Here is a 25065-nt window from a genome sequence, read left to right on the forward strand (position 1 = left end):
CAGAAATTTGTATGTGAAGTTGCATAGTCAAACATATTCTTACTTCGATTGCGTGAAATAAGTTTTTATACATTTAACCCTTCAACAAGTGGTTTTGAATAAAGACTATGATCCATACAAACTCATTTATTTGAATAAACAAAAGACCACGCAGGGTTTAGAAACATCTCCTTACCCGGAACGAACACTGCTTAGAAAGTTCAAATTTGTCTGAAATAATGAAATCGTTGATAGCCACAGACAAATAGAAGTCTACTCTGATTCTGCTCATTTCCAATTGTTCATCTTTTTAACGATTAGTTCAAATCAAATACTGTGTAGTTCGGTAATCGCTCACTAATGACACTCACATCATTTTTCTTACATGTTTAATCGGACAATTTTCTCAGGATGTGTTGAAAGTTTTACCTTTTAGAGTCGGAAACTAGTTCCATAACAACATCGCAGATTTTATGTTTGTTTTTCTATGTAATCCTCGGATTACATCCTCTTTTCATACGAAGACTTTGTTTTCGTGGTCATTTTGTCCTAAGTGGATTAACTGCATAAAGTCAAATCTCCCCTAAAGTAAAAATATTAATAAAACTGTAGAAGGTACTCACCTCTATGATTTATGTTGATACTTCCACATACGCACATAATGTGCGTTTGCAGCATAGTCAATCACGAATGAAATGTTGTGGTTTTGGCTGTATGAGACAAGAGCTGCTACCTCTGGAGGAGGAATAACGGCTGCATCACCGGGGAAGTATGCAGAAGCCTGAACGATCTCAGTGCTTCCCCAAACGGTTGGAGCCACATATTTTGACGGCCACGATGTATCGCTGAATGCATTCTGTAATGAGAAAGAAATTGATGCTTTTGTGCACCAGAAGAGCTGCTCTAGGATTATATACCAACCTGCACTCGTTTGGTTGCCAATCTCTATTTTCCTCCGCAGCAATAGTTTAGGAAATGACATTCACAAGACGTGACACAAGACATAACACTTATCGTTCTTACAATTGTCAAAGGGTTAAAATTACCTTTGTTGTCGATCGGTTTCGGGGCGATGTTATCCATCCTTGGAACAATGTCCGACTGGCTACGTAGAATGATTGTACGTTGTTCGTACTGGTCCGATATAAAGAGAAATCAGTTAACCGTCGTCGTGTTTACCAGGCCAAAAGGCCTGATATGATAGGGGGGAGGTCATCTTCGTTCATCAATGGCTGCATTTCATTTGATATGAATTGATTCCCAGGCATTGAGATGCGAAGCCTTTTTGACTGCCTTGATAAGCTTCGCATTCTTCCAGTCTATGTTATGCATAGAGGCTACCACAACTCCGGATTCGTTAGGTTCGTTGGTTAATCCGAACATTTCTTATGTTTAAACCTTATTTCTTCAACTAGCCAAGCTTTTTTAGAACTTTTGATGGCTTTTTCACTTGCCTCACTTAAAATGGAGGCTATGACATGGATTTGGCGTGTTAGGTTCGTTGGTTAATCCGAAAATTTCTTATGTTTAAACCTTATTTCTTCAACTAGCCAAGCCTTTCTAGCACTTTTGATGTCTTTTTCACTTGCTTCACCTAAAATGGAGGAGGATGGAACTGGATATGCAACTGTAACATTCTCTTGTTCGTAACCAGACGGCCAGTGCCACTGCCACTGATTTAGTTTAGGATACACTAAGAACTATGGTTTTTTATTCTTTCGACGTGCAATCTACCGTAAAGATCCATTTCAAATTATTTTCATTGGTCGCTGAAGGTTACGCCAGCTTGGTTACTCGTTTTGGCTCCCAATGAGTGCTTCAATTCGATCATCACAGTATTTTGCACTTGCAGGACAGAAAACCGAAATCAATTCTGGGCGTTGTAGTTTACCTCCATCCACCGCATCCACCAATGATCAGCAGTTTCCCGAGAGTTCAGTGTTGTGATAGTGAATTCTTTCACCCAATTTACCAATTCATCCAATCTCTAGAGATTAGAACCACAAGTAGAAAAGGTTGCTGAATTTTGACTTCATTACCGCAGTAATTTGTTGGACCACTCTGAGCAACAGTGCCTCCTAAAGAACATCAAGGAGAGATGCTGTAAGCTGGATTTTGAGAAAGTCTTTTAGTACAATACCTACCCAGTTCGGTGTCTCTCAGATTGTTTATAATCCCAGACATGTGTCGAACCACTGAACCATCCATGTTGGTCAGATTCTCTCTGGTGCGTTTTGAAGAAACGGGTACCTGTTCCTTCTGTTCAAATATCTGGGTCAGAGCCTCAGAGAGAGACTTCTGTCGCCTTATCGGAGTTGCTTTGCCTTTTTCCGTTCTTCCATGTCAGATTTTTTCTATCTGCGGTTTCGAGAATTGTATTGTTCAGTTTATCAGTTGAACCTTATTGTACTTCCGATTCTTTTTTAGATGACGATGATTGTTGGATGTTGGTGATGACTTTGCTGTTCAGTTCTGTAACATTTCCCCGAGAATCATTCGTTCGAACAGCAAACGCTCGAATTAACGAAAGCCAGAAAGTTATAATAACGTTCTGGAATAAGTATAGCCGTTGCCCATGAATTACGTAATGCTGTAAGGAAAAGAGGAGATTAGTAATAGCTTGATGACCTATAAAAAATCCTATAGTTGAGGGAGACAGAAATACCAAATAATTGAATATACGCCTAACAGCATCCTAACAAAAATCCTATGGAAGACATGGGTGTCCTAATTTCAATCGAAGCCTATTTTATAAGCACCATCATCCATATCCAACGACAGTCATAATGCAGACTTGTTTCCGGCCACGCGAGACACCTTTCCGGGTGAAATTCCTCACATCTTTCGACGGGCAGTGATCTCTTGACTTTTCGCGCGCGCACAATTCAGACGGGCAGGTGGAATGACTTTGCATACAACATAGCCACCAGTTCCACTTCTTATGGTATGTCTGTGTTGTGCCCCCTACATTCTGGTATTGTATAGAATGTAAGTCAAAAAGAAGAACCGATAATAATGGATCTCCTCCCTCCCATCTCCATTTTTATGTATTTTATTAGGGGAGTGCTCCAACCGTTTCTCGATATTTGAGGGAAGGTGGCGTAAATAGCGTTAGTCAGAAAATACAATACCATCGGTGTAATTTAAACCGGCTGTCATATGTAATGAATTCCTTTAATGGAAATCAAGATTTACGGCTTCAAAGATAAATAATCAATCTAAGAAGTTATCGGCTTTCTACCACCTCCGAAGGTGCGTTTCACTTCAGTCTCCCACGCTTGTTTCAACTTGCCCAAAGGGGCGGCGGGTGTCCATTTTTTCGTAGGAACCTAACCCATGAAACCAGTAGCATGTGCTCAAATCCATTTCCATCAATCTACGCAAGCGGTACAACTTTTGTACTCCTCAATGATGTCGCGAATGCGATGTCTGCTGCCTGCCTACACAGAAAGACAGATGAGTTTGCAGAACTGTGACCCGCTAGGGCCGCTGCGGTACCCGATTGCTTTACCAATCGATCGAAAAGCCATCACTAGAGGATGCGATCAAGGGGGTGGTTCGCGGAGTGGAGAGCATGGAAGACACTCCGGCGAATACCTGGTGTGAATATTATAAAAGATGTTCACCGTTCCAGAAACCAGTTAGTCTGTCGCGTTTTGAAGTCGGGTCCGGTTGTGAAGCCGAAAGTACGTTAATTTCGCGTTTTTTGTGTATCAAACGTTCAAGTAGATCTCGGGATGGCGAAAACCAGTAGGTGCGGGGTCCTACTGGTGATAGTCACTGCATGCTACCAATGGACTCCGATCGCCGGTCAGTACTACAGCATAAACCTAGGAGGCGAAGAAGCGATTGTAGCTCAACCTGTTCCTCCACCACCATCGGGAGGTCCAGTTCAGGAAGTAAGACCTAAAATTACACCACTCGACGCAATGGTCGATAAGACCAATCATCTAGGCTTCCGGATACTGTATCTACATTCGAAGGGCAACAAGAACAACATTGCATTTTCGCCATGTGCTTTAGCAAGCATATTGGTGGCGCTGTACGAAGGCGCAGATGGGAAAAGTGCATCGGAAATACACGAAAATCTAGTGCTACCATACGATAAGGATATCTTGCGGGTGGGCTACCGGGACATTCATCGACGGTTGAGGAGCTATTTCTATCGTAGGGAAAACCTACTCAGCGGATTGAGCTTGAGCAGTGAGAATATAACGATACGGTAAGCTTGAACTTCTCTATTGAAACCTGGGCTCTTAACTAATAAAGAAAAGTATTTCAAATGGGAGATGATCGATTTTCCTCAAATGGCTTTGTTCTTTTGTTGAATCAAAAAGGTCATGGACGATAACGAAAAGGACACATCAAAAAATACTACTCTATCTATATCCTTCACGGTATATCCCCAACGTGACACTACAGTTCTGTTACTAATACTAGTTTTTACTTATCAAGAATCCTTATTAATGGAATCGTGCCTTTGATGTTTCAAAAAAACAAACTATCATGTATTCCTAAATGGAAACGAACAATCAAAAAAGCTGTAAAGATAAGTAAGCTTTTTTAATCTTTGAAATGTTGAGTCTACCCTTTTAATTGAATGTATCTTTTTTTACCTACCAGTGAAAGGATTGTTAGCACCAAATGTCAGTTGGGTTTTTAAATTTAGAAAAATGTATTGATTTTTTGATTTTATACGAAAGAGCCCCTTTTTCTGAGCCACTATGATTTTTTTTTTCAGATTTTTAGAACTTTATTTTGGTACCTAAAATCAATTTCAAAGAGATTTTTTGAAATCACCTTTTGACAGCTGGGTAACTGTTTGACAGCTCCACCCAGTACAAAATGCGACGAGGGGTGATTTGACAAATCGCTCCCATACAAATTTCAAATTAATTTTTAAATAGGTTCCCGAGCACCAAAATTAATGAAAATTTGGATTTTGGCTCAGTTTTGCATGTAGATTCCGAATATGGAATTATCTCAGCACCGCTAAAGAAGCCAGTTCTACGACGGATACTCGCTTTCTCTTCATGAACCTGGAAATATGAAATAGAAAAAGGTTAGCTACACTGGGAAGATGATATCCGATCAATGTTTCTACACCAAGATTCCTTCGGTATTTTGCCCCTTTACTGATTTCACAAACGCGAATTTAACTCGGTACGCTCTGCAGTCTCTGATATTCCGGAAATGAGATGAGTTCAAACGGTAAATATCGATTACCGAGTGTTTCGAATTAAATCTGCTATTTAGAAGTCAGTAATAAGATAAAAAAAAAATACTGAAATCAGTAAAAAACTACTGAGCTGGGCTTCGTTCAAATTTTTCATGTTTTGAATGGACAAAAGATTAATTAAAAGCATTTACTTACCGGTATTTTCTCTGAATTGAACAATTTAGATCCCATATGATTCAATCCAGAATGCAAATAGAATGCTATTTAGAAACTAAATTTTAGTAATTTCTTCAAACGTTTGGTAAATGCCTCTTGCAATTGTTCAGAGAATTGATTTTGTTTTATTTTCCTCACTTCAATTATAGCCATTAGCTACTGCAGATAAAAAATCTGGCAGTGACACATGTCGCGCCTGCATGTTCTTGATACAGATGTAGAGCAGATTGAAGGCTTGTTGGTAGATTCGAATGAAATTCCACGTTTCACCAAGATCTAAAAAAATGAAACAAGTATTAGTTAATTTATTGATTGAAACTAATAACATTACCTAGTTGCTTGAACAAATTTTCATTATCTACGAAACTTTGGTTCATTTCGTAAATTCCACATCAGAGAGTGAATTCCCAAACAGGAGATTAAGAAATGTTTGCTGTGTTGATACTTAAGGCTTTTTACGGCATCATCAGCATTGGCAGCCATGTTGGATATGAGCCTCAAAATTTCAAAGTGATAATTCTCTGTCACCAAAGCGAATATTCGTATGAAAAAGTATCACCCTATATGCTCACTCGTAGTGATTGCGATGATACTTGTTCTGCTGCGTTGCTGCAGAATTGACAGTTTTTTATCACTTCAAAAATGCGAGGCAAACAATCATTGAAAAGCAAAAAGTCAATGATTCGTTTGAAAACTTAGTGATGCAGTAAGACACCTTAATACGTTGATACATCATATTTTTATAAGGTTTCGCAATGTCCGGGCAAGCTCGTTACATAAGGTCGGCGTGAACTCGTGTGATTCTTCATCCTGCTTCTTCATTTCGAGGACGTTGTGAAAGCCATTTGCCAGTAACTCGATTTCTTGTTTCAACTCGCGTACACACGTTGTAGAAAAAAACTTTGATCACTCCGAACCCCAAAACTGGATTACTTCCAACATTTTAGTTTAAAGCTGCTTTAATAAATCGTGCTGTCTGACGTTCTTGAACTCTAGCATTTCTGAAAAAAATTAAATTTATTAAGAATTTTCCGACCTGTTTTCTTATGAGAACTTTACTTAAAAAATCATTGCTTTTTGTGAATCTATATATACAGGGTGTTAGGTTCCTGAGTGCAAACCTTTTAAAGGGTGATAGAGGACCATAAATGGTGAAAAAAATTGTTCTACGCATATGGTCAAATCTCAACCGTTACGTAGTTATTGAACTCCCCATGTTTTTGACTCTTATTGCCTTAACTGGCTATAACTTTAAAATGGTCAAACTTATCGCACTTTTATAACCCTTATTCGAAAGATTATTGAATTTTCTATCAAATGGCATCTTTGAACCGATCGGTTTAGTTAAATAACTAAGTTTTCTAGAGCAAATAGCCTAAAAGTTGTGTGTTTTAATTTGTTTTTGTCAATTATTTTTGAAAAATGCGTAATAATTTAAAATTCTTTCTTTGGCAAAGTTGTGGCCCCTGTTTCACTCGACAATTCGTTCTTTGGTATTAAACTTCTATCTCTTATCGTTTTCTTGCAATTTAGATTTAAACGTCGCATTTCAGATCAGAAATTTGCAATCGCCATGGAAAGCACTTTTTTGCGCACTGTGCTGCACATTCAAATCAAAATTGCAAGAAAACGATAAGAGTTAGAAGTTTTGCGTCAAAGAACAAATTGTAGGGTGGAACAAGGGCCACAACTTTGCCAAAGAAAGAATTTTAATTTATTACGCATGTTTTAAAGATAATGGACATAAACAAATAAAAACACACTGTTATTAGCTATTTTGCTCTAGAAAACTTAATTATTCAGCTAAACCAATCGGTTCAAAGATGCCATTTGATAGAAAATTCAATAATCTTTCGAATAAGCGCTAAAAAACTGCGATAAGTTTGACCATTTTAAAGTCATAGCCAGTTAAGGCAATAAGAGTCAAAAACATGGGGAGTTCAATAACTACGTAACGGTTGAGATTTGACCATATGCGTAGAACATTTTTTTCACCATTTATGGTCCTCTATCACCCTTTAAAAAGTTTGCACTCATGAACCTAACACCCTGTATATATATATAAATGCAGTGGTATACGTGAAACCACGCATAATTCGCGAACGGAAGGTCCGATTTTGGTCGTCTTAGTTTTGTTCTGTTAGTTTTCCCTCAAGGAAGGTTTATGAGGCAAAAAACATGAGAAAATTGAGAGCTTTTGAAAATCGATCTTCCATACATTTTGACCGGGGACTTGGTCTTGGCTAGAAACTTGAAACTTTAAAAAGTAGGCAAGACAAAGTTTGCCGGGTACAGCTAGTTTACTGTATTTTTACTGATGCCAAATGGTCCCACACCCTAAAGTGAGCACATTTTTAACTGTGCGTTTTCCTCCAAATAAAAAAAGTCGAACATGTCAGTTAAATCAGCCTGAAAATCATTGTCGCGTATTGTACTTTGTACTTACCCAAAGTTCGTATTTCAACAACACCGTTAATTCCGTATTGGGCATTCATTTCCAAGATGTGCCATTTTTGACGAGTTGCAGAAACAATCTTCGGGTGGGACATCAAAATCTAAATATGTAGGTACACTCCGTTAAAGTTTTCAAAGGTTTGTATGAACAAAAGTTTAATTGTAAGTATTTACTTACCTGAATTTGCCCTAAACAACTTGGATCCCATATATTTCAATCGAGAATCCAAACGAAATATTTTGAAAGCTCTGAATTTGAGTAGGTTCTTCAATGCCTTGTGCAATTGTTCAGAGGATTGATTTTGCTTCATTTTCCTCATTCCCAACATAGCCATTAGCCACTGCAGTTAAAAATCCAACAAAGGCACATGCCGCGCCTGCATGTTCTTGTTACAGATGTAGAGCGCTTTAAAGGCTTGTTGGTAGATTCGAATGAAATCATACGTTTCGCCAAGATCTGAAAAAAAGTGGAATAATTATTAGTATATTTATTGATGGAAATTTATAATGTATACTTCCTACCTATAAGAAAACTTATAACATGTTACCTAGTTCCGGAAATTGCTTGAAAAAAAAAATCATTATCTTCGAGTCTCACAGACTCGACCGTTCGATTACTTTCTCAGCAATCAGTCACGGTTTTTTTGAGTAACGTTCTTTTCAATGCCCATCATGTTTACTCCGTTTACAGGTACACCACACGCAGACACAAGTGGATCAAAAAGTTGCTCTAGTTCTCTCCATCGAAGACATCTTACCGGAAGGTTATTATGAACTGTAAGCATCAGTGTTAAGTACTGCATTAGGATTGTCTGGAAAATCTGCTTCTCTGAAACGTACACTTTTTGTACATCGCCATCTGTTCGGCAATGGAAAATGAAGTTGTCCACGTATATTTTGTCCTGCGTGTAATTGCAAGCACTGTCAGGGTCGATAATGCAACAATCTTTGATTCCTTCCCGATGGATGAAGCCAAGCGCGATTTCACAAAGCGTTTTCTTTATTGTCGCATTGTTTTTTTTTGGCTTTTCTGACCAAACTTCCACTTTGTTGAACATGACGGATTTGATGTTGAAGGTTTGATTTACTGCATCAGCATTCTGGTTGGGTTGCAATCTAGAATTTAGAAAAAAATCAGACCTTTGTCCGTATACTTGTTTTTTATGTGATAAACACATTTTATCTGACTCCATCTATAGCGATCCTCCAGAGTACGTTTGACTGGGTCTGAACACGTCTCTTGGTTCCTCTGTCTCCGGGTTCACGAGTGCACATATGAGCAATATGACCTTCCATCTGGCATTTCCACTAGTCAAACATTGGACATTTGGCGGTCAAATGATACACGCTACCGCACCTCCAGCATCAGCATCAGAAAAGCTCCACTATGACCACCAAAACTTATAGAACTGCTTTTTCTTCTAACTCTGATCGGACCGCCATGTCTTCCATCTTGGCTCCAACTCAGCTTACCATCTAAACCAAACCATAATTAATTTTGAATTCGTTTACCTTATAAGAACCATTTTTCAAATATACCAAACATAAACATAAACATATCTTTCTGAACGAAAATCTCGTTGATTTGAATAACGTTCAACTACTGCAACAACAACCGATCTAGGAACCAATTCAGATTTAGATTTCTGGGATTTCATAAATTTCTCTTCATTAAATTTTTCTATTTCGGAATCTTGGTGCGTCCAATTCCTATGAGCAAGCTTACGAACCCGGCTGTCGACTTTATCTTTCGTTTTAGTCCGCACTATTGCCTCCATTTCTTCATCTTCCGATATCCACATAGCTTGGTAGCTTGTAGCTGCACCGACTCGCCTCACAAACTGCACACTGTTATCTTTCTTTTGCACCATATTGCTTCTTTGGGTCAGCATATAGGTTCTCGACCAATAATATTCATTCAAACGGACGATAGCGTTGGAATACAACTCGTCATTTTTATCCAGGACCTCCTGCGTAGACTTTCAACAACTAACAGCCGTTTTTACTTTCAAAAAAGCTGAACCTGGTATTCTAATCCACAATTTTCATCAGATTCATTGAAGCCTCCAATATCTTCTTCCAATGTTCGTATGATTTCCTGTCTATTTCCGTATCCCCGTCCGAAGGGAGACACTCCGGGATGTCCAAAGCGCTTAGGGACATTCCGCTGGCGGGTGAAGATGATACATCTGGTCGGACGAGTTTTCCCGCTGTTGCTGTGGTTTTGTACAAGCGCCTTTATCCACTGAGTCAATTACGATGAAAGCCGAATAAATATCCAGCACGTTTTCCGTCGCTACCATCAGTGATTCAGCTCGAATGTTCTCGTCACTCGTTGTTCGAATTGTTTTCCACTTCAATTTCGCATTCTTGTTCCGTAATGCCTTCAGTTCTTTCAGGAGTTCAAATCCAGCCATCTTCAAATTGCTGTGAAATGTTGAAAAGTAAAAAAATCAACGTTCGTTACCAAAAGGGAAAAAAATATAAAAAGAATATTTCGTATCCCGTCACCGGGTTCATTATGAGTAAAATCAATTCATACGAATTATTGAATACATAACACTGCCTTCTCTACAAAGTCGGAAATCTAAGATCTCCGCCTTCCCTATCGGTACTGTTTTATTCGAGTGTTCAACACTTGGTTCAACACCCTGGACACTCACCCATCTTCGGAAGACTCGGCTGTGCCATTGTTGAGGTCGGGGGTATCCATTGCTTTCATATTGAGTCACTTGATTAGCTTCGACACGACCGTTTCTCCTTTCTTCTGTACACGTCGGTGCTGCCTCGGATTTGCGTCGCTTCATCAACTTCAGCTAGTCCGGTTCCAAGTGTATTCGCTTTTCTTCAGTACACGTCGTTCTGCTTCAGAATCGCTGAAAGACTGATCATTCTTGCAGTTTTCAAAGCATCCTTAGTTTAATAAAAAATTTGGAGGGCTTCTTTGTCAGGTTTATTTACCCAAAACTTGATTGCGATGTTTTTCTCATTTATTGATAGAGTGGGGCAAGATGGGTCGCGGGGCAAGATGGGTCAGTGCCATTTTCGGGCGCATTACTTATGTTTTGATTATGGTCATAATTTTGTTAGATGACCAGCATGAATATACAGAAGTTTGGAGCATTGATTGAAAAATTATTCACTCTCATTGGAAATAAAAAATAAAATGGTTTTTAGCCATTTTTCTTATGCGATACATTCCATATAATCCCCATATAAACGGCCGCGGGGCAAGATGGGTCACCTTCAATTTTGAACGTATTTTTGGAGCATTCCAAAGTTATTTATTTTTTATTACAAGACTATCTCATAAATGACTTCAATCAAGTGGAATGAACGCTCAAAATTATAACATAAAATTATGATTATTTTTTAGTGAAAACATCGATTTTCAAGTCGCCTTAGGACCACTCAAATCGTAAAGTTTTTTATATTCCAAATAAATTTATAAAATGTTCACTAGTAGCTCTTGTTTACTCAGTATGGATATGGAGCATATATGAATGCCGAACAAATCTCATATTTTGACGTTTTTCGTTGAGAAAATGTGAATTACTTAAAAGGTGACCCATCTTGCCCCGCACTTTTTTCACGGTGCAAAATCGATCACTTTTTAAAATTGCTTGTTTAACGTCATATTTTGTATTTAATTAACTTTTTATCGACTTTTAGCATAGCTAACTAGTGTAATAAAGAGTAGCGGACGAATACAAACCAATACGATTTGTATTTACAAAGTTATGGTGATCCATCCTTAGGTGTCCCATCTTGCCCCGCCCTACCCTACTCATTTATTAATTTAACCATCTACAACTGTTTATTGATATTGTTAACCCCAGTCATCACATCTCTGGCCATATATTTTTTTCATTGCAAGAAATTGTTGCTATCATCATCTTAAAAACATACCTTAAGGACAAACGTCTTGAAATCCCGCTTCAACAGTGCATCAGAGCTTCAGATCAGGGTGGCCACTCAGTCGGGAATTTCGGGAAAACCGGGAAAAGCTCGGGAATTCGAAACCACCGGGAAAAAGTCGAGAAAACCTCGGGAATTGTTGCTAACCATCGGGAATTTCCAAAATTCTAAAATTTGTACAGTCTCCTGAAGCATAAGTACGAGAATCTGTGGGAAATGCAGTCAACAACTGTTGAACTATATAACATAGTGGGTTTACTGGCGTAAAAAGCATCATTGAAAATTAATATCTTGTCGTCGAGTCATGACAATTTAAGTTAATCATAGGGATGTAACCTTACATCACAATTTGAACAATTTCAAAGATATTCTAAAGAACATTCTGATGGAAAGACTGGTTGAGACATATTCAAATATTTAAAGATTCATGTGTCACTTATGCATTTAAGGATGTACATGTTTCTGATAACAAGTTTTATAAAACACAACAAAAATTATAACTTAAAAAAATATCCTTGTACAATCTCTAGGAGAATATTTGATATAGCATTTGTCCTTTGAGCGAAAAGTCTTTGAGAAATTGGGATAGGATGCTGATAAAATTTTGAATGAATGAACGAACTGCCCCAAGAATAATTTAAAATTAAAAGTTATGAAATTGTGGATGAGTAATTCTGGTGAAAACATTTTTACAATTTAAAAATAGTTAGTGAAAAACAATTGAAAGAATATTTGAAGGGATTTTTAGTATCTGATGGAATTCCTCAAAGCACGCCTATTGTAGCTCATAAAAGTATTTCTAATATTTTGTTTGAAAGATTTCTGTTGTTTTTCATGAATGTACTCATTGAACTCATTGATAATCATTGTACTTGTGAATAAAAATGTTCGGAGAAAACTGGAGTAAGGTATCGGGAAAATCCCTTTTTGGCGAAGCTTTAGCATAAGTCCCTGGTAAAACTCCTGGTTCAGCAAATTCTCGAGAACTTTGAGTATTCGTAGTTTCTAGTTAAACTACCAATTGAAATTCTCGCGGGAGTTCCAGTGAGTATTTAAAAGCATCTGGAGCAATATAGTTGTATGATTTATGGAAATAAATAATTCCCAAATAATGAATCTGCCTCTACATTTTGGGGGAAATACTTTCTCAAAAACTAATCTTTCGGAAATTCCTGGAGTAATCTGAAAATGTGATCAGAAATTAAATCTCTGAGTGCCGATTTCTTCACCTCGGCTTAACTCGTAAGCCAAGCTTACCCATATAGTTAAACCTGGCTTAACGCCTAAGCCAGGGTGAAGAAATCGGCCCTGAGAGCTTCATATTGCAATCGCTGATGAAATAACTGAATGCTAGACGAGTATCAGACAAAATCTAAGATTTCTTTGATCTCTCAAATATCTCCTAGAATTTACGATTCAAGCCTAAGTAACCTGCCTGATTTTCTGCAGTAGCCATTTACGGTACCATAATGTTCGCCACTGGTTTTCTATTAAAATATCTTGAAAATGACCATCAAAAATACTACACTGAAGATTTCCCAAGAAGTTGTTTTCAAAATTCTTTTACGAGTAATCTATCCAGATATTCCACCAGAAGTTCATTCAGAATGTTTTATTTTTTCTGGGCATTCTGTTATTGCCTATTAGTTTCCCAAACAAACTTACCAGAAGGGTTTTGGAATATTACTGAGGAATCCACTAATAAAAAGTTCGTAAATCCTATAATCATACAGAGAATTTCGACCCCCTCAGGATTATCTTTTTTATTTTTATTTACTTAAACTACTGCATAATTTGTAGTAGTTGGTCATCTATGAATTTGAGGAATGTTTAATGAAGATGTCGTAATTTCAATGCCCATCATTGGATACGAGACAAACAACACATAACTTATTTTCAAGTTCATATGAATACTATGTTAAATCCAAGGATTTTAAAATATTCAATATTAATTCTCATAAATTTTTCTTGGTGAGTTACGTTTAATTTTCACTGTAAATTATTCTATTTAAGAATCGGGAAAATTTTCAAAAACCTATCGGGAAAACCGGGAAAAACTCGGGAATTTTATTTTCCGCTCTGAGTGGCCACCCTGTTCAGATGCACAAATCTCAAGAAGCAAGCTTCAAACAACAGTGCATTCTATTATTCTGTTCTTGCTCACCTGTAATAAGCTTAAAATAAAAAACTCAGGTGCACTGGTTTTGTTTACAAAGAGATTTGTGCTTTCGAAATCGTGAGTAGGTGCCCAAGTCGACCATTGTGGCGACCATTTTGGGATTCTAACTAGTCTGTCCTTAAACTATTTCTTCTTCACTGCATCCACCGTCAGTGGTTGTTCAACCATGATAGGTCGTCGACGTATATGACTATGTAGACTACATCGTTCCCCCTCTTACACATAATAACATAACGCATAACCAGTTCTTGTCCTATCCCTTTTCCAGTACAAGCTAGTCGAAACTATTCGACGAGTAATTCATCAATGTCTGCCACCCACGAAACAAGCAAATTTATTATATCATATGTAATGCAAAACTCATTTCAGGCCGGAATATGAATCCATTCTCAAATTCTATGGCTACGATCTGGAGAGTATTCCTGAAATGAAAATGCAAACCACTACCCCCGCTGCTACTTCTCCGGACTACATGGAGAGCACAACATTTCCCTCCGATTACGAAATGACTTCCAGCGAAGAGGAGCGATCCACCACAGAGTCAATGGCAACTACCTTTGATTTGAGTATGGGCTCTGCAGATCCCGATGGAGATGGCTCTACTACTACTGAGTCGGAACAACAGTCCGAAGAGGCTGAAACAACGACCGCAGCTGTAGACGTCGACGATACGGAAACCACTACCGTATCTGAACTCGAAACAACCGAAGAAGGCACATCGGAAACTCCCGCCGAAGACGAACAAACGGAGGAGCCTACGGAGGAACCAGCTGCCGAAGGGGGTGAGAAACGTCGACGGACGCTTCGTAAACGAGGTCAAAAGCAAAGTCAAGTACAAAGACGGCAATCCCAGGCCAACTACCGTAGGAGGTTGCTGCGGTCTCGACGAAGTCCTGAAGAGATTAATCTGATTAGTCACCAACGTTTCCTACAAAACTTCCTACTACAGGATGTAACAACTGCATCACCGTTTGCCGCATTCCCCGCCTTCTCTGAAAGATCTAGTCAATTCCAGCAAGACCGTCTATTGGATGACACCATTGAACATAATTTCTACCTGACCGAAACGGAAACGGTCAAGGTGCCTTACAAGATCTATAATACTATTTTGAAATACGCCTATATAGATCGACTACAATCGACGGTTATTGAACTAGAACTAGATTCTGATGACTACAAACTGATTATAATTCTACCGGATTATGAATTCGGCATGGGCAATCTTATGAAACTGTTGCAGAACGGCGAGAATGTTCCAAATATGAGGGATATCGTGAAGCAGATGGCACCATCGTGGGTTAAAACTATTGTACCAAAGTTTACTTTAAAGGGAAATATTATTCTAACAAGCGATCTCCAAAACGTGAGTTCTTAACTTTCTTATGGATCACGGGCGTTATATAACTCAAACAACTATTTCTTCCTCTAGATGGGTATTAACGACGTGTTCGAGCCGACGCGTGCCGATTTCACACCCATGACGGAAGACCCGTTGATCTACGCCAAGCACATCGAACAGTCAATCAACATCAACATCCGGACACAATCGTTGCAGCAGCTCAAGAGTAATTATTACATTTTCGTGTTATTTTTGTTCCCATTCATAGGTTTCAAATGAACGTAGGAAGGTGTGTCGTCTCGTGCACGCTTCAAAGAATGTTGATTCGATTGTTTGTTTAGTTAGGTACATCTATGTGTCTCTTGAAGACATTCACGTTTGCAGGTTCCATTTTATTAAAAAAATATGCTTTTAGTCAACTGCACTTATTGAATACCTAAAATTACTGATTTTTCTTTTCAAACATACGTTGGTAGACACCTGCTAAATAAGCAAAAAATGCACAACCAAAAAGGTTTTTACTCAATGGCTATGTTAAGATCTTCTTCAAAGATCCTCTCTACACACTTAAATGTGAACCAAGTTCGATCATTTTTTTTACGAAAATAGTACATAACACAGAACTCCCTCAGATATAGAAGTGTGCAGCGAAAAATTTTGAGTTCACTCGCTAGGAAAAAAAAGTGACACTATAGACTTATCCACCGATGAATCGAATTCACTCGGTCCGAGAATTGAGACACTAGAGCGGCGCCGTTTCCATTTAGAATTGAGCGATTCTGATTGGAAATGACCGCGCTCTAGTGTCAAAATTCCCGGACGGAGTGAATTATGTTCATTCTCGAGGCAAATGAACTCGGCCTTTACTGGCACTCGTCTATGGACTTATTCACTCGGTTCGAGAAATTTGACACTAGAGCAGGGAAATTTCCAATCAGAATCATCCAATTCTGATAAAAAGGCACCGCTTATAGTTCTAGTTCATCGGTGGTCGGTGGAGGATAGGACCTGAGTGTCGCGGACTGATTCAATATGCTCTCTCATCGGGAGCCAAACATCGGGAGCCAAACATTGAAGATGGAGGTTATGTTAAGCCTTGTTGAACCTGTGTGATTGATTGAAGAGTATTGTTATCTAGGTGCTGCGGATATGATCAAAACTGTTGTCACGATAACTCTATTTGCCGCTGTCAAGCCGTTGGAAAGCGAGTAGAAGGATAAACATTGTTTCGAGCCTATTTTAGCTAATTTTTTAACAACTATCTATCAAAATTTCCATCGCGAATGGAAAATAATAAACTTTGAACACGAGAACAAAATCGGAATAATGGTGGATTGATCATGTTTACCATTTCCGAACAGCGTCGCGACGGCGTGTTTGACAACCGCGTTGAGAGAGGTAGTTGCAAGAAAATTGAACGCTCGTGCGTGTTTACAAGCTGTGTGCCGGGAGTGTGTAGGTGTGTGTTAGCTAGCTTGAAAAATAAAATCGTTTCTATTCGCACCACCTATGATAAGACCATAGGGAAGCGCCCTTGGATGAACCATATGTGAAAAACACCTTTTCTTTTCGTAGAGCCTCTGAAGAAAAAGTTTTTTTGGCGTTCGGTTCATCCTAGGTGAACAACTTCCCCAGACCTATGGCACCGGCAATAAGGCATTGCACAGAAATTTAAATTCAATTTTATCCCCGAGAAAGAAGAGACTGGCAACGAAGAATCAAAACAAACCACCGGAAAGTGTGAAAATTCGTGTGAGAGGGAAGAGGACAGGAAGAACGAGAATGAATCTTACGTTCATGCGTGACGTCAACGTGCAAAATGTAATAGGCCAGGAAGTGAGTCATCTAGGATGAACCAATCGTCAAATCCACTTTTTCTTTTCATAGTGGCTCTATAGGGGAGTGCCCTTGGATGAACCAAATGTCAAAACCACTTTTTCTTTTCATAGAGCCAGTATGAAAAGAAAAAGTAGATTTGACGATTGATTCATCCTAGATGAATCACTTCTTCTGGCATAGAGACAAGTGCACATATGAACTGAATTCATCGCGGTCCGAGAACTTTGACACTAGAGCGGGGCCGCTTCCAATCAGAATTGAAGAATTCTGATTGGAAATGGCCTCGCTCTAGTGTCAAAATTCTCGGACCGCGATGAATTCAGTTCATCGGTGCACTCGTCTATTGGACAATTCTGATTGAAAACGGCCCGCTCTGTCGAAATTCTCGGACCGAGTGAATTTGGTTCATCCGTGGATAAGTCCATATGTTCTCAGCATAGGCCAGGAGAAATGATTCATCTAGGATGTACCAATCGTCAAATCCACTTTTTCTTGTCATACTGGCTCTATGAAAAGAAAAAGTGGTTTTGACATTTGATTCATCCAAGGGCGCTCCCCTATTTTATACACAGCAGAAAGTAGTCATCTTCAACCAAAGATAAATCGACAACGGATTTGGCTAATGTGTGTCTTTATATAACAACATAATTGCTGAAGAAAACCTTAGAACTGTTTTAACAAATATCATTTTCTTTTACAGGATTTACGTCACTGTATAAAAACCCAATCGAACTGGCCATCAACTATCCATTTTTGTTCTGCATCCTAGATAAGGAGTTGGACTTGGCACTGATCACCGGGCGGATACTAAATCCGCTGAATTCTAGAATCCATTGATCCAAAATACGTGTAATAAATCGTCGCACATTGATACTGAACAGGTTTGAGGTAAATGTATGAAATTGAAAGAAACATACCCTTCATTGGCGTTGAACCAGAATTCCCATCTCAAAGATCCGCTTCCGAATTTCTGGACAACGGCAAAAGCCAGCGTTGGAGCCATCGCAGTACTGAAATATACAAATAAAATAATTTGTACTAGGTGTAGACGAGTGCACCGATGAATTCATCGCGGTCCGAGAATTTTGACACTAGAGCGGGCCGCTTCCAATCAGAAATGAACGGTTTCCAATCAGTATTGAACAATTCTGATTGGGAATGGCCCCGTTCTAGTGTCAGAATTCTCGGACCGCGATGAATTCAGTTCATCGGTGCACTCGTCTATACAGCTGAAATGAGTTAATGCAGATGATCGCTAGTTTGACGGTTTAAAGACTTTTAAAATATATGAGTGCACCGTGAGTGCAAAGTTCATTCGCCTGGAGAATTTTGACATTAATGCGGGACACACATTGATCTAGTATATATTATTCTAAATCCAACCACCGTTAAGTAGAGGTTGTTCGTAGTGTATGCCACCGTATAGACCTGTGCATGAGTTCACTATAGAGTTTGCTGACGTTTATTCACCTCTCTCTTTCAAGCATGCAGGCGGGATAGGATTTGTTTTCATCGGGAAACCTTTCCTGATGACAACAAATCCTATTCAGCCTGCATGTTTGAAAGAGAAAGGTGAATAAACGTCAGCAAGCTCTATACGACATTTTAGCGATAGCGTATTTTTTATTGATGCGCAAGGGGGTCATGGGGCCAAGTCTCCAATGTAAATCCCAGAACTCACATCGTCGATAATACACCGTGGAATTTGAGAGTAGGCATTGCAACCTCGTTAGTCATGCGGCTTTTAAGTTTTGCGTGGCCTTAAGGATGAGAAAAGGTGGGAGATTGTACATTTTAGCGATAGCGTGATGATGCCAAATTGGCATCCCTATTTCATCAAAGCAATGTTTTTGTAGTCAACATGACATCAGTTCATGCATAGGGCTCAAGCTCGCAACCTATCCTTCAACACAACTGCATAATTTTAATGCGGAGTAAGAGAACAAGAAGACCATAACAGTCCGCTGGTTGATGCAGTGGTCCTCAACGCACGCCATTTCACTCGAAAATTAATGACCCGTTTACATATTTGCTAATTCTGCGCAACAGTTCATTTTCGAGCAGTATTGGCGTCAATTTAGCGCAATGTAAACACTTTTTAGCAGACAATAAAATTAGCATGACAAAATCAGAAGCTTCTGAATTCGATGCTAATACTAGTGGACAATAATAAGGATATTAGATTGTCCGAAACAATTAGCATCATGTAAACGATCTGCTAGACGAATTGTCAGCTAATTATGCCATCACGCCAATTTTATTGGCACAATGGCCAAACGAAGAAAAACGAGTATCGATACATATTTTTCAGGCGAGTGAACTCAAAATTCATCGCTGCACTTATCGTTTTCTTGACAATCCAAATAATACCAACCGTCAAACGAGTGAACACACACATTGAAACCCCTTTCGACCTACCTGGAACAGTTCCAAAATGGAACGCGCCTTCAGATTGAACATTCTGAGCTGCATTCGCAGGAACTCAGCTTCCAGCATGCTGAGCGACAGCGTTTGCCTCAGGTAGGACAGCTCCATGTTTTCCTCGTCGATGACGGAACACTCCTCCATCAGTGCTAGCTCAACTTCGTTGAAGTTAAAATGCTCCATCGAAAGGTTGATCAACTGGGGGATCCTGGGAAGCGGCGTGCTTGTGGTAGGGCCACCAGCACCACCGCTAGCAAACTGCAAAGAACCGGGCACTTGTTCGTGAGAAATTTGATCTGATATCGACGCCTCCGCCACTTCTGGTGTCCTTTCTCTATAATGTTCCTTCTCCACAACGTCGTCGTCCAGCGGGATCGAAACCATGGCAACAGGCGGCAAAGCTTTGGCTGGGCTGAGTACTTTGGCTATTTTACGAGGGTCCGGTTCATCGATCGGAAAGCCACTGCTGGTCAAGATTTGGCCTAGTAATACAGCATGGAAGATCAGGTAAAAGTGATTATTAAACCGATTGATAGGTATACTTACTCAAAACGGTGAAGGCAACTGAGGGTGAACATTGCAGGTAAACGTCGTTTGATTGCGACATGGTATTTGTTCTGAAAACAATAATAGTCTTCGTAATTTACAACGTAAAGAGGCATATGGTTTTGATATGATGCTGTCTACTCACCTTTGATTGATTTCTTCTTGATTAAAACTCGACTGGAAGAGTAACCGGAAATGCATGAACCAACAGTCACTCAAATGAACTACACTCTCACCAAATGGATTCATCCGATGTGAATTAGCCAAAGGTGCAGCGATAGGAAACTAGTCGGCTCTTTCATTCCTGAGGCGTTCTTATGCAAGTGACATCATGTTTACAAATTTCAAACATGAAGTTTCCTATCGCCGTACCTAAGGGTAATCCACATCGAACTTATCCATCGGTGAACTAAATTTACTCAGCCCGAGCATTCTCACACTAGAACGGGGTATGCTTCTGATCGATTGTTGAAGGAGCGTGCCTCGTTCTGATGTCAAAATTCTCGGATCAAGTGGATAAAAATAAATGCATTGCAACCAAGGGGTTGGTCATTCAGCACACTTCATTTATGCTGTTATTTTTGTGTGCCAATAGGTGCGAAAACTGTGCCGATCATTTTTCAGTGTGTGCCGAACGTGCCGGGAGCTGTGCCGCATGTGCCCAGTGGAGTTTTTTCTTCGAATGTTTATGCGCTGTTTGAAACCCTTTCTGTTTTTGACAACTGTTGTTAATCTAATCGGTGTTTACCAACAAAATCCCACCCAGAACACTTGTCTAAAATCAATATAAAGAGATTTTTGTAATCGTAAGTATGTTGACAGATTCATTCTATACCGCAAAGTTGTTGTGCCCATTACAGTCTGTTTATAACACAGTCCCGCAAAGAGTGAAACCAAATCTACCTATCGAACTGTCAAATCGGCTACCTATCGAGCACGCCAGCAAAATTATGAAAACAAAGTCTGGCGAAGAAGAAGAACAACAATCAAAAGAAGTCGTCTTTGCATGTCTCTATATATACAGTCTCTAGTGCCCATGTGTGCCAGAAGTGTGCCGAATTGTGCCGGCATGTGTGCCGGGCACAATGTGCCGAGTGACCAACCCCTTGATTGCAACAGATTGCAATGCGTGCCTCACTTCCTCATAAGTATAGGATGGGAGATGTGTAAGCTTAAGGTCTATAATGTTTTGGCTCAATTGTATTGAATACCTTCCAACGTCCGATTGTTTCTTTTGTCAATTATGACAAACGGATACTTTTGCCTTCTGCAACTCGCCAGCAATACGGTAAAATATGAGACCGAGAAATTCACAATAGTAGGTAGCCCGTGAAATTTAAGAAATTTTACCATACGTGCTAAATTTACAAGAATCCTCCTGAAATAAAAGGTTAATTAGGGGTAAAAAATCAAACACACATAAAAAAGCACATCAAATCTCGATCCTGGAATGTCTCCTCACCCCTGCTGGGCCACTTTAGGCAGGAAAACATGTAACAAGATCAAAATTTGATGTGATGGTAGATCTTACGCCGTAACGCACCATTGTAAGGTGATCTACCCACGTTACGGGACATAGACAATTCCCTATTAAGTCTTTAATCAAATTATCCGCATGGAATTGTAGTCAGTAATGATGAGTTTGTTCTACCATTTATTGAAGCAAGGCATCTGCCTGTAACACTGGAATAATCTGAAGAGTTTTGATCAAAATGGTGCTGTTGTTAGTGATTAGGCATTCACCTGTATGAAGGGCCAAAAAGGGTTTTGCGGACACGCTAGGAGAGATACTTGCGCGAAACCCGCGTCAGGGGAAAAGAATCTCCTTCCAAAAGAAAGTTCTCACGAACAACTGCAAAATCAAGTCCTCGATTGACAGAATACTCCCAATAGATGGGGTCGAAGAGCCCACCCTCAATCCACGAAATGTGAACAACAAGAAGGAGTCCTGTCGGTCCCTCTTTTTCCCAATATATGATATGATATGTGTGATTGTTTATTATATGATAGAACATTCTTACCTTTTTCTTATCTGAAAACTAAAAGGTTATGATTATATTTGGTTAGCATTCATACAAAAAATTACTTGAATCCTCTTGAAATAAAATGGTAATTAGCAGTAAAAATTAAAATGTAACATATACATAAAAAGTACACGAAACTTAGATCTTGAATTGAAACGTACATAACTGTCTGATTACTGATTACAGGAAAATATGGGCCCATATAGCCGAGGCGGTAAACGCACGGGTATTCAGCATGACCATGCTGAGGGTGACAGGTTCGATTCCCGGTCGGTCCAGGATCTTTTTGTAAAGGAAATTTCCTTGACTTCCTTGGGCATTAGACCGATGCAAATTTTGAAATTTTCGCTCCCCTATGCTTAATCGATGCCAATTTTGGTTCTGATTATCCTACTAAAATTAGAGCTCATTTGAATCGGATTTGACTGAGCACACGCCATTCAAAGTTTGTATGAGAATTACTATGAAAAAGTCAATCTTTCATTTGCACGAGTTGAAACTTTTTTCCACGTTACCTTGAAAATGAAACCGATATGGATTTATATAGATTACATTGCCATCTTTCATATTGCCGAAGACGCATAACACGTAAAACTAACAGAAAAATTGTTATTCAATAAAATATGACTTTAAATCTTTTGAAATGATGTTTCTCTTTACTTTTTGGGAACACTGCGAGTGGGAAATTGTGCCTAGCAGGCTAGTGGAAAATTTTTCAATACGAAGTGACAGAACAAGAAAACAACAATCCGCGCCAGCATCCAAGCCTATGAATGATTAATGTACTTTGCAAATTTTCTCTTACTATAGAAAATCTTAACTTTGATACCTCAATAGACGAAAACTGGTCCCTCTTACAGACTTTTAGATTTGTGCTTTGATGATTTGCGCAGGTGCTGTCCATAATCTACACACTCACATTTAATCATCTTAGATCTTCCCCCTATCATCTATTCTCGTAGACTTTCGTTCATACATGTTTTGGAATTTGGATAGACCGTAGACTTTGCCAGATCACATCCCCTCCCCCCTCCCAATCAACTACGTAGCTTATGAACAGGCCACATACGTGGACTCCGGCTAGCCCATCATGTTAAGGAAGCGTCCTATGGAAGCCCGTCTTCCACAGGCGGCAAGGATTTTTTTTTTGCGTAATTCTGGAAAAAGGCGGACGGACTGTACTTCATAACATGATGGCTGACCATACATATCTTGATGAAAGATTTAAATGTTTCGAGTTGTCGAACGTTAACAGTAGATAAGTAAAATAGTTAAAGTTTCCATGTTGGCCCGGTCGTATGTATTTGGTTCAGAGCATACGGAAATGGAAGCATCCCTTCAGTTAGTTGGCCTTATTTGTTTCCGCTTTGTTATTCCTGGCCTTGACTACCCGCACAGAACAGATATGTATCTTTGAACAAATTGGAAATTTCGAGGTGGAAGACGCGAAATTGTCACTTGGAGAACTAGATTGGAATGAATTTACATGGAGAAATAAAAAATCATCAAAGCGTGCTACGCCGCCTTCCTATGCTCGCTGTGGAGTAAAGCTTGACTTCCACCACCAGGTTCGCTAGTGTTCAGGTATCAAACGAGCAGCACTTTTCGTGATGAAGATTCACCCCCGTGCTACCCGTTTAGCATTTAGATCCGCTGTCCTTCGTTTTGCTGCATGCCATCACGTTTCCATTCTGACATTTATATTGCAAAATTTTCCTTCGGCCTACTAGGCAGAATTTTCAACTCGCAGTGTTCCCAAAAAGTAAAGAGAAACATCATTTTAAAAGATTTAAAGTCATATTTTATTGAATAACAATTTTTCTGTTGGTTTTACGTGTTATGCGTCTTCGGCAATATGAAAGATGGCAATGTAATCTATATAAATCCATATCGGTTACATTTTCAAGGTAACGTGGAAAAAAGTTTCAAATCGTGAAAATGAAAGTTTGACTTTTTCATAGTAATTCCCATACCAACTTTGAATGGCGTGTGCTCAGTCAAATTTAATTCAAATGAGCTCAAATTTTAGTAGGACAATCAGAACCCAAATTGGCATCGATTAAGCATAGGGGAGCGAAAATTTCAAAATTTGCATCGGTCTATTGGGCATAGAGTATCTTCGTGCCTGCCACACGATATACGCATGCAAAATGATCATTGGCAGAGGAAGCTCTCAGTTAATAACTGTGGAAGTGCTCATAGAACACTAAGCTGAGAAGCAGGCTTTGTCCCAATGAGGACGTTACGCCAAGAAGAGAGAGAGAGAGAGAGAGAGAGCCTTATCCACTGTGGCATACCAGTTTAGCACCCTATGCGCAGAGATGCGAATCGTCAGCATTCGCGCATCGTCGAACACCGCGACCCAACCGCGACAACAATATTCGCGCTCCATCAGACATCGCGACTTCGCGACGTCGCGACGCGCACGTCGTCGGTCGTCAGCGACACGAAGACTCGAGCCGGTCGGACAGGAGAGACCGCGCCGCCGACGATCGTCCTCTTTCACATCGCAGCAACCGGGCGGCAAGCACGTGTCATCCAAAACAGGCTGCAGGCAACTTTGCGGCAATCGGCCGAAACTGTAGTGCAGAAATTTACATTGGTGATCCTGCCAGGTTTGCTGCTTAAAGTTTTAAGAGCAAATAAATTGTGCAGGCCGAAAACATATTCCAATATAAGCTAAATGGTAAGCATATTTGGTGGAAGTGATTTTTTTTCATACTCGCAAAGTAATGCGAGTAATCAAAAAGGGCAATGACGCTGAAGAGCAAGAGAGGTTATGAGTGCTGATAGAAAAAAGTGAAAAGAACCACGCATGGACTTGTGTGAGGACCGTTCGCCATTGGAGTTCCGCCGGGGGAAAATGGAAATATCCACACATGGACTTGTGTGAGGATCCGGCGCGATTGGAGTTCCGCCGGGGGGAAATGAAAAGAACCACACATGGACTTGTGTGAGGATCTGGCGC

General features: G+C 39.6%; 2 protein-coding genes across 3 annotated transcripts; one reads left to right on the forward strand and one right to left on the reverse strand.

Annotated features, from left to right (window-relative positions):
* Positions 1-3265: 3265 nt before the first annotated feature.
* Positions 3266-17981, forward strand: LOC109413679 (uncharacterized). Its single transcript, XM_019687393.4, has 4 exons — positions 3266-4201; positions 14295-15288; positions 15355-15490; positions 17804-17981. The coding sequence occupies exons 1-4, from the start codon at positions 3717-3719 to the stop codon at positions 17938-17940; spliced, it is 1752 nt and encodes a 583-aa protein (XP_019542938.3). The 5' UTR covers positions 3266-3716; the 3' UTR covers positions 17941-17981.
* On the reverse strand, positions 17776-20296 carry LOC109622412 (uncharacterized). 2 transcript variants are annotated; one of them, XM_029871661.2, is made up of 5 exons: positions 20219-20296; positions 20074-20144; positions 19522-20009; positions 18021-18113; positions 17776-17926 (listed from the first exon to the last, which is right to left on the reverse strand). In XM_029871661.2, the coding sequence occupies exons 1-4, from the start codon at positions 20272-20274 to the stop codon at positions 18024-18026; spliced, it is 705 nt and encodes a 234-aa protein (XP_029727521.2). In that variant the 5' UTR covers positions 20275-20296; the 3' UTR covers positions 17776-17926; positions 18021-18023. The 2 variants fall into 2 exon arrangements, with proteins under 2 accessions (XP_029727521.2, XP_062714417.1); XM_062858433.1 differs by having other exon boundaries at positions 17776-18113.
* Between the last annotated feature and the right edge of the window lie 4769 nt (positions 20297-25065).

This window comes from Aedes albopictus, chromosome 3 (genome assembly GCF_035046485.1).
Source record: "Aedes albopictus strain Foshan chromosome 3, AalbF5, whole genome shotgun sequence".
Lineage (NCBI taxonomy): Eukaryota > Metazoa > Arthropoda > Insecta > Diptera > Culicidae > Aedes > Aedes albopictus.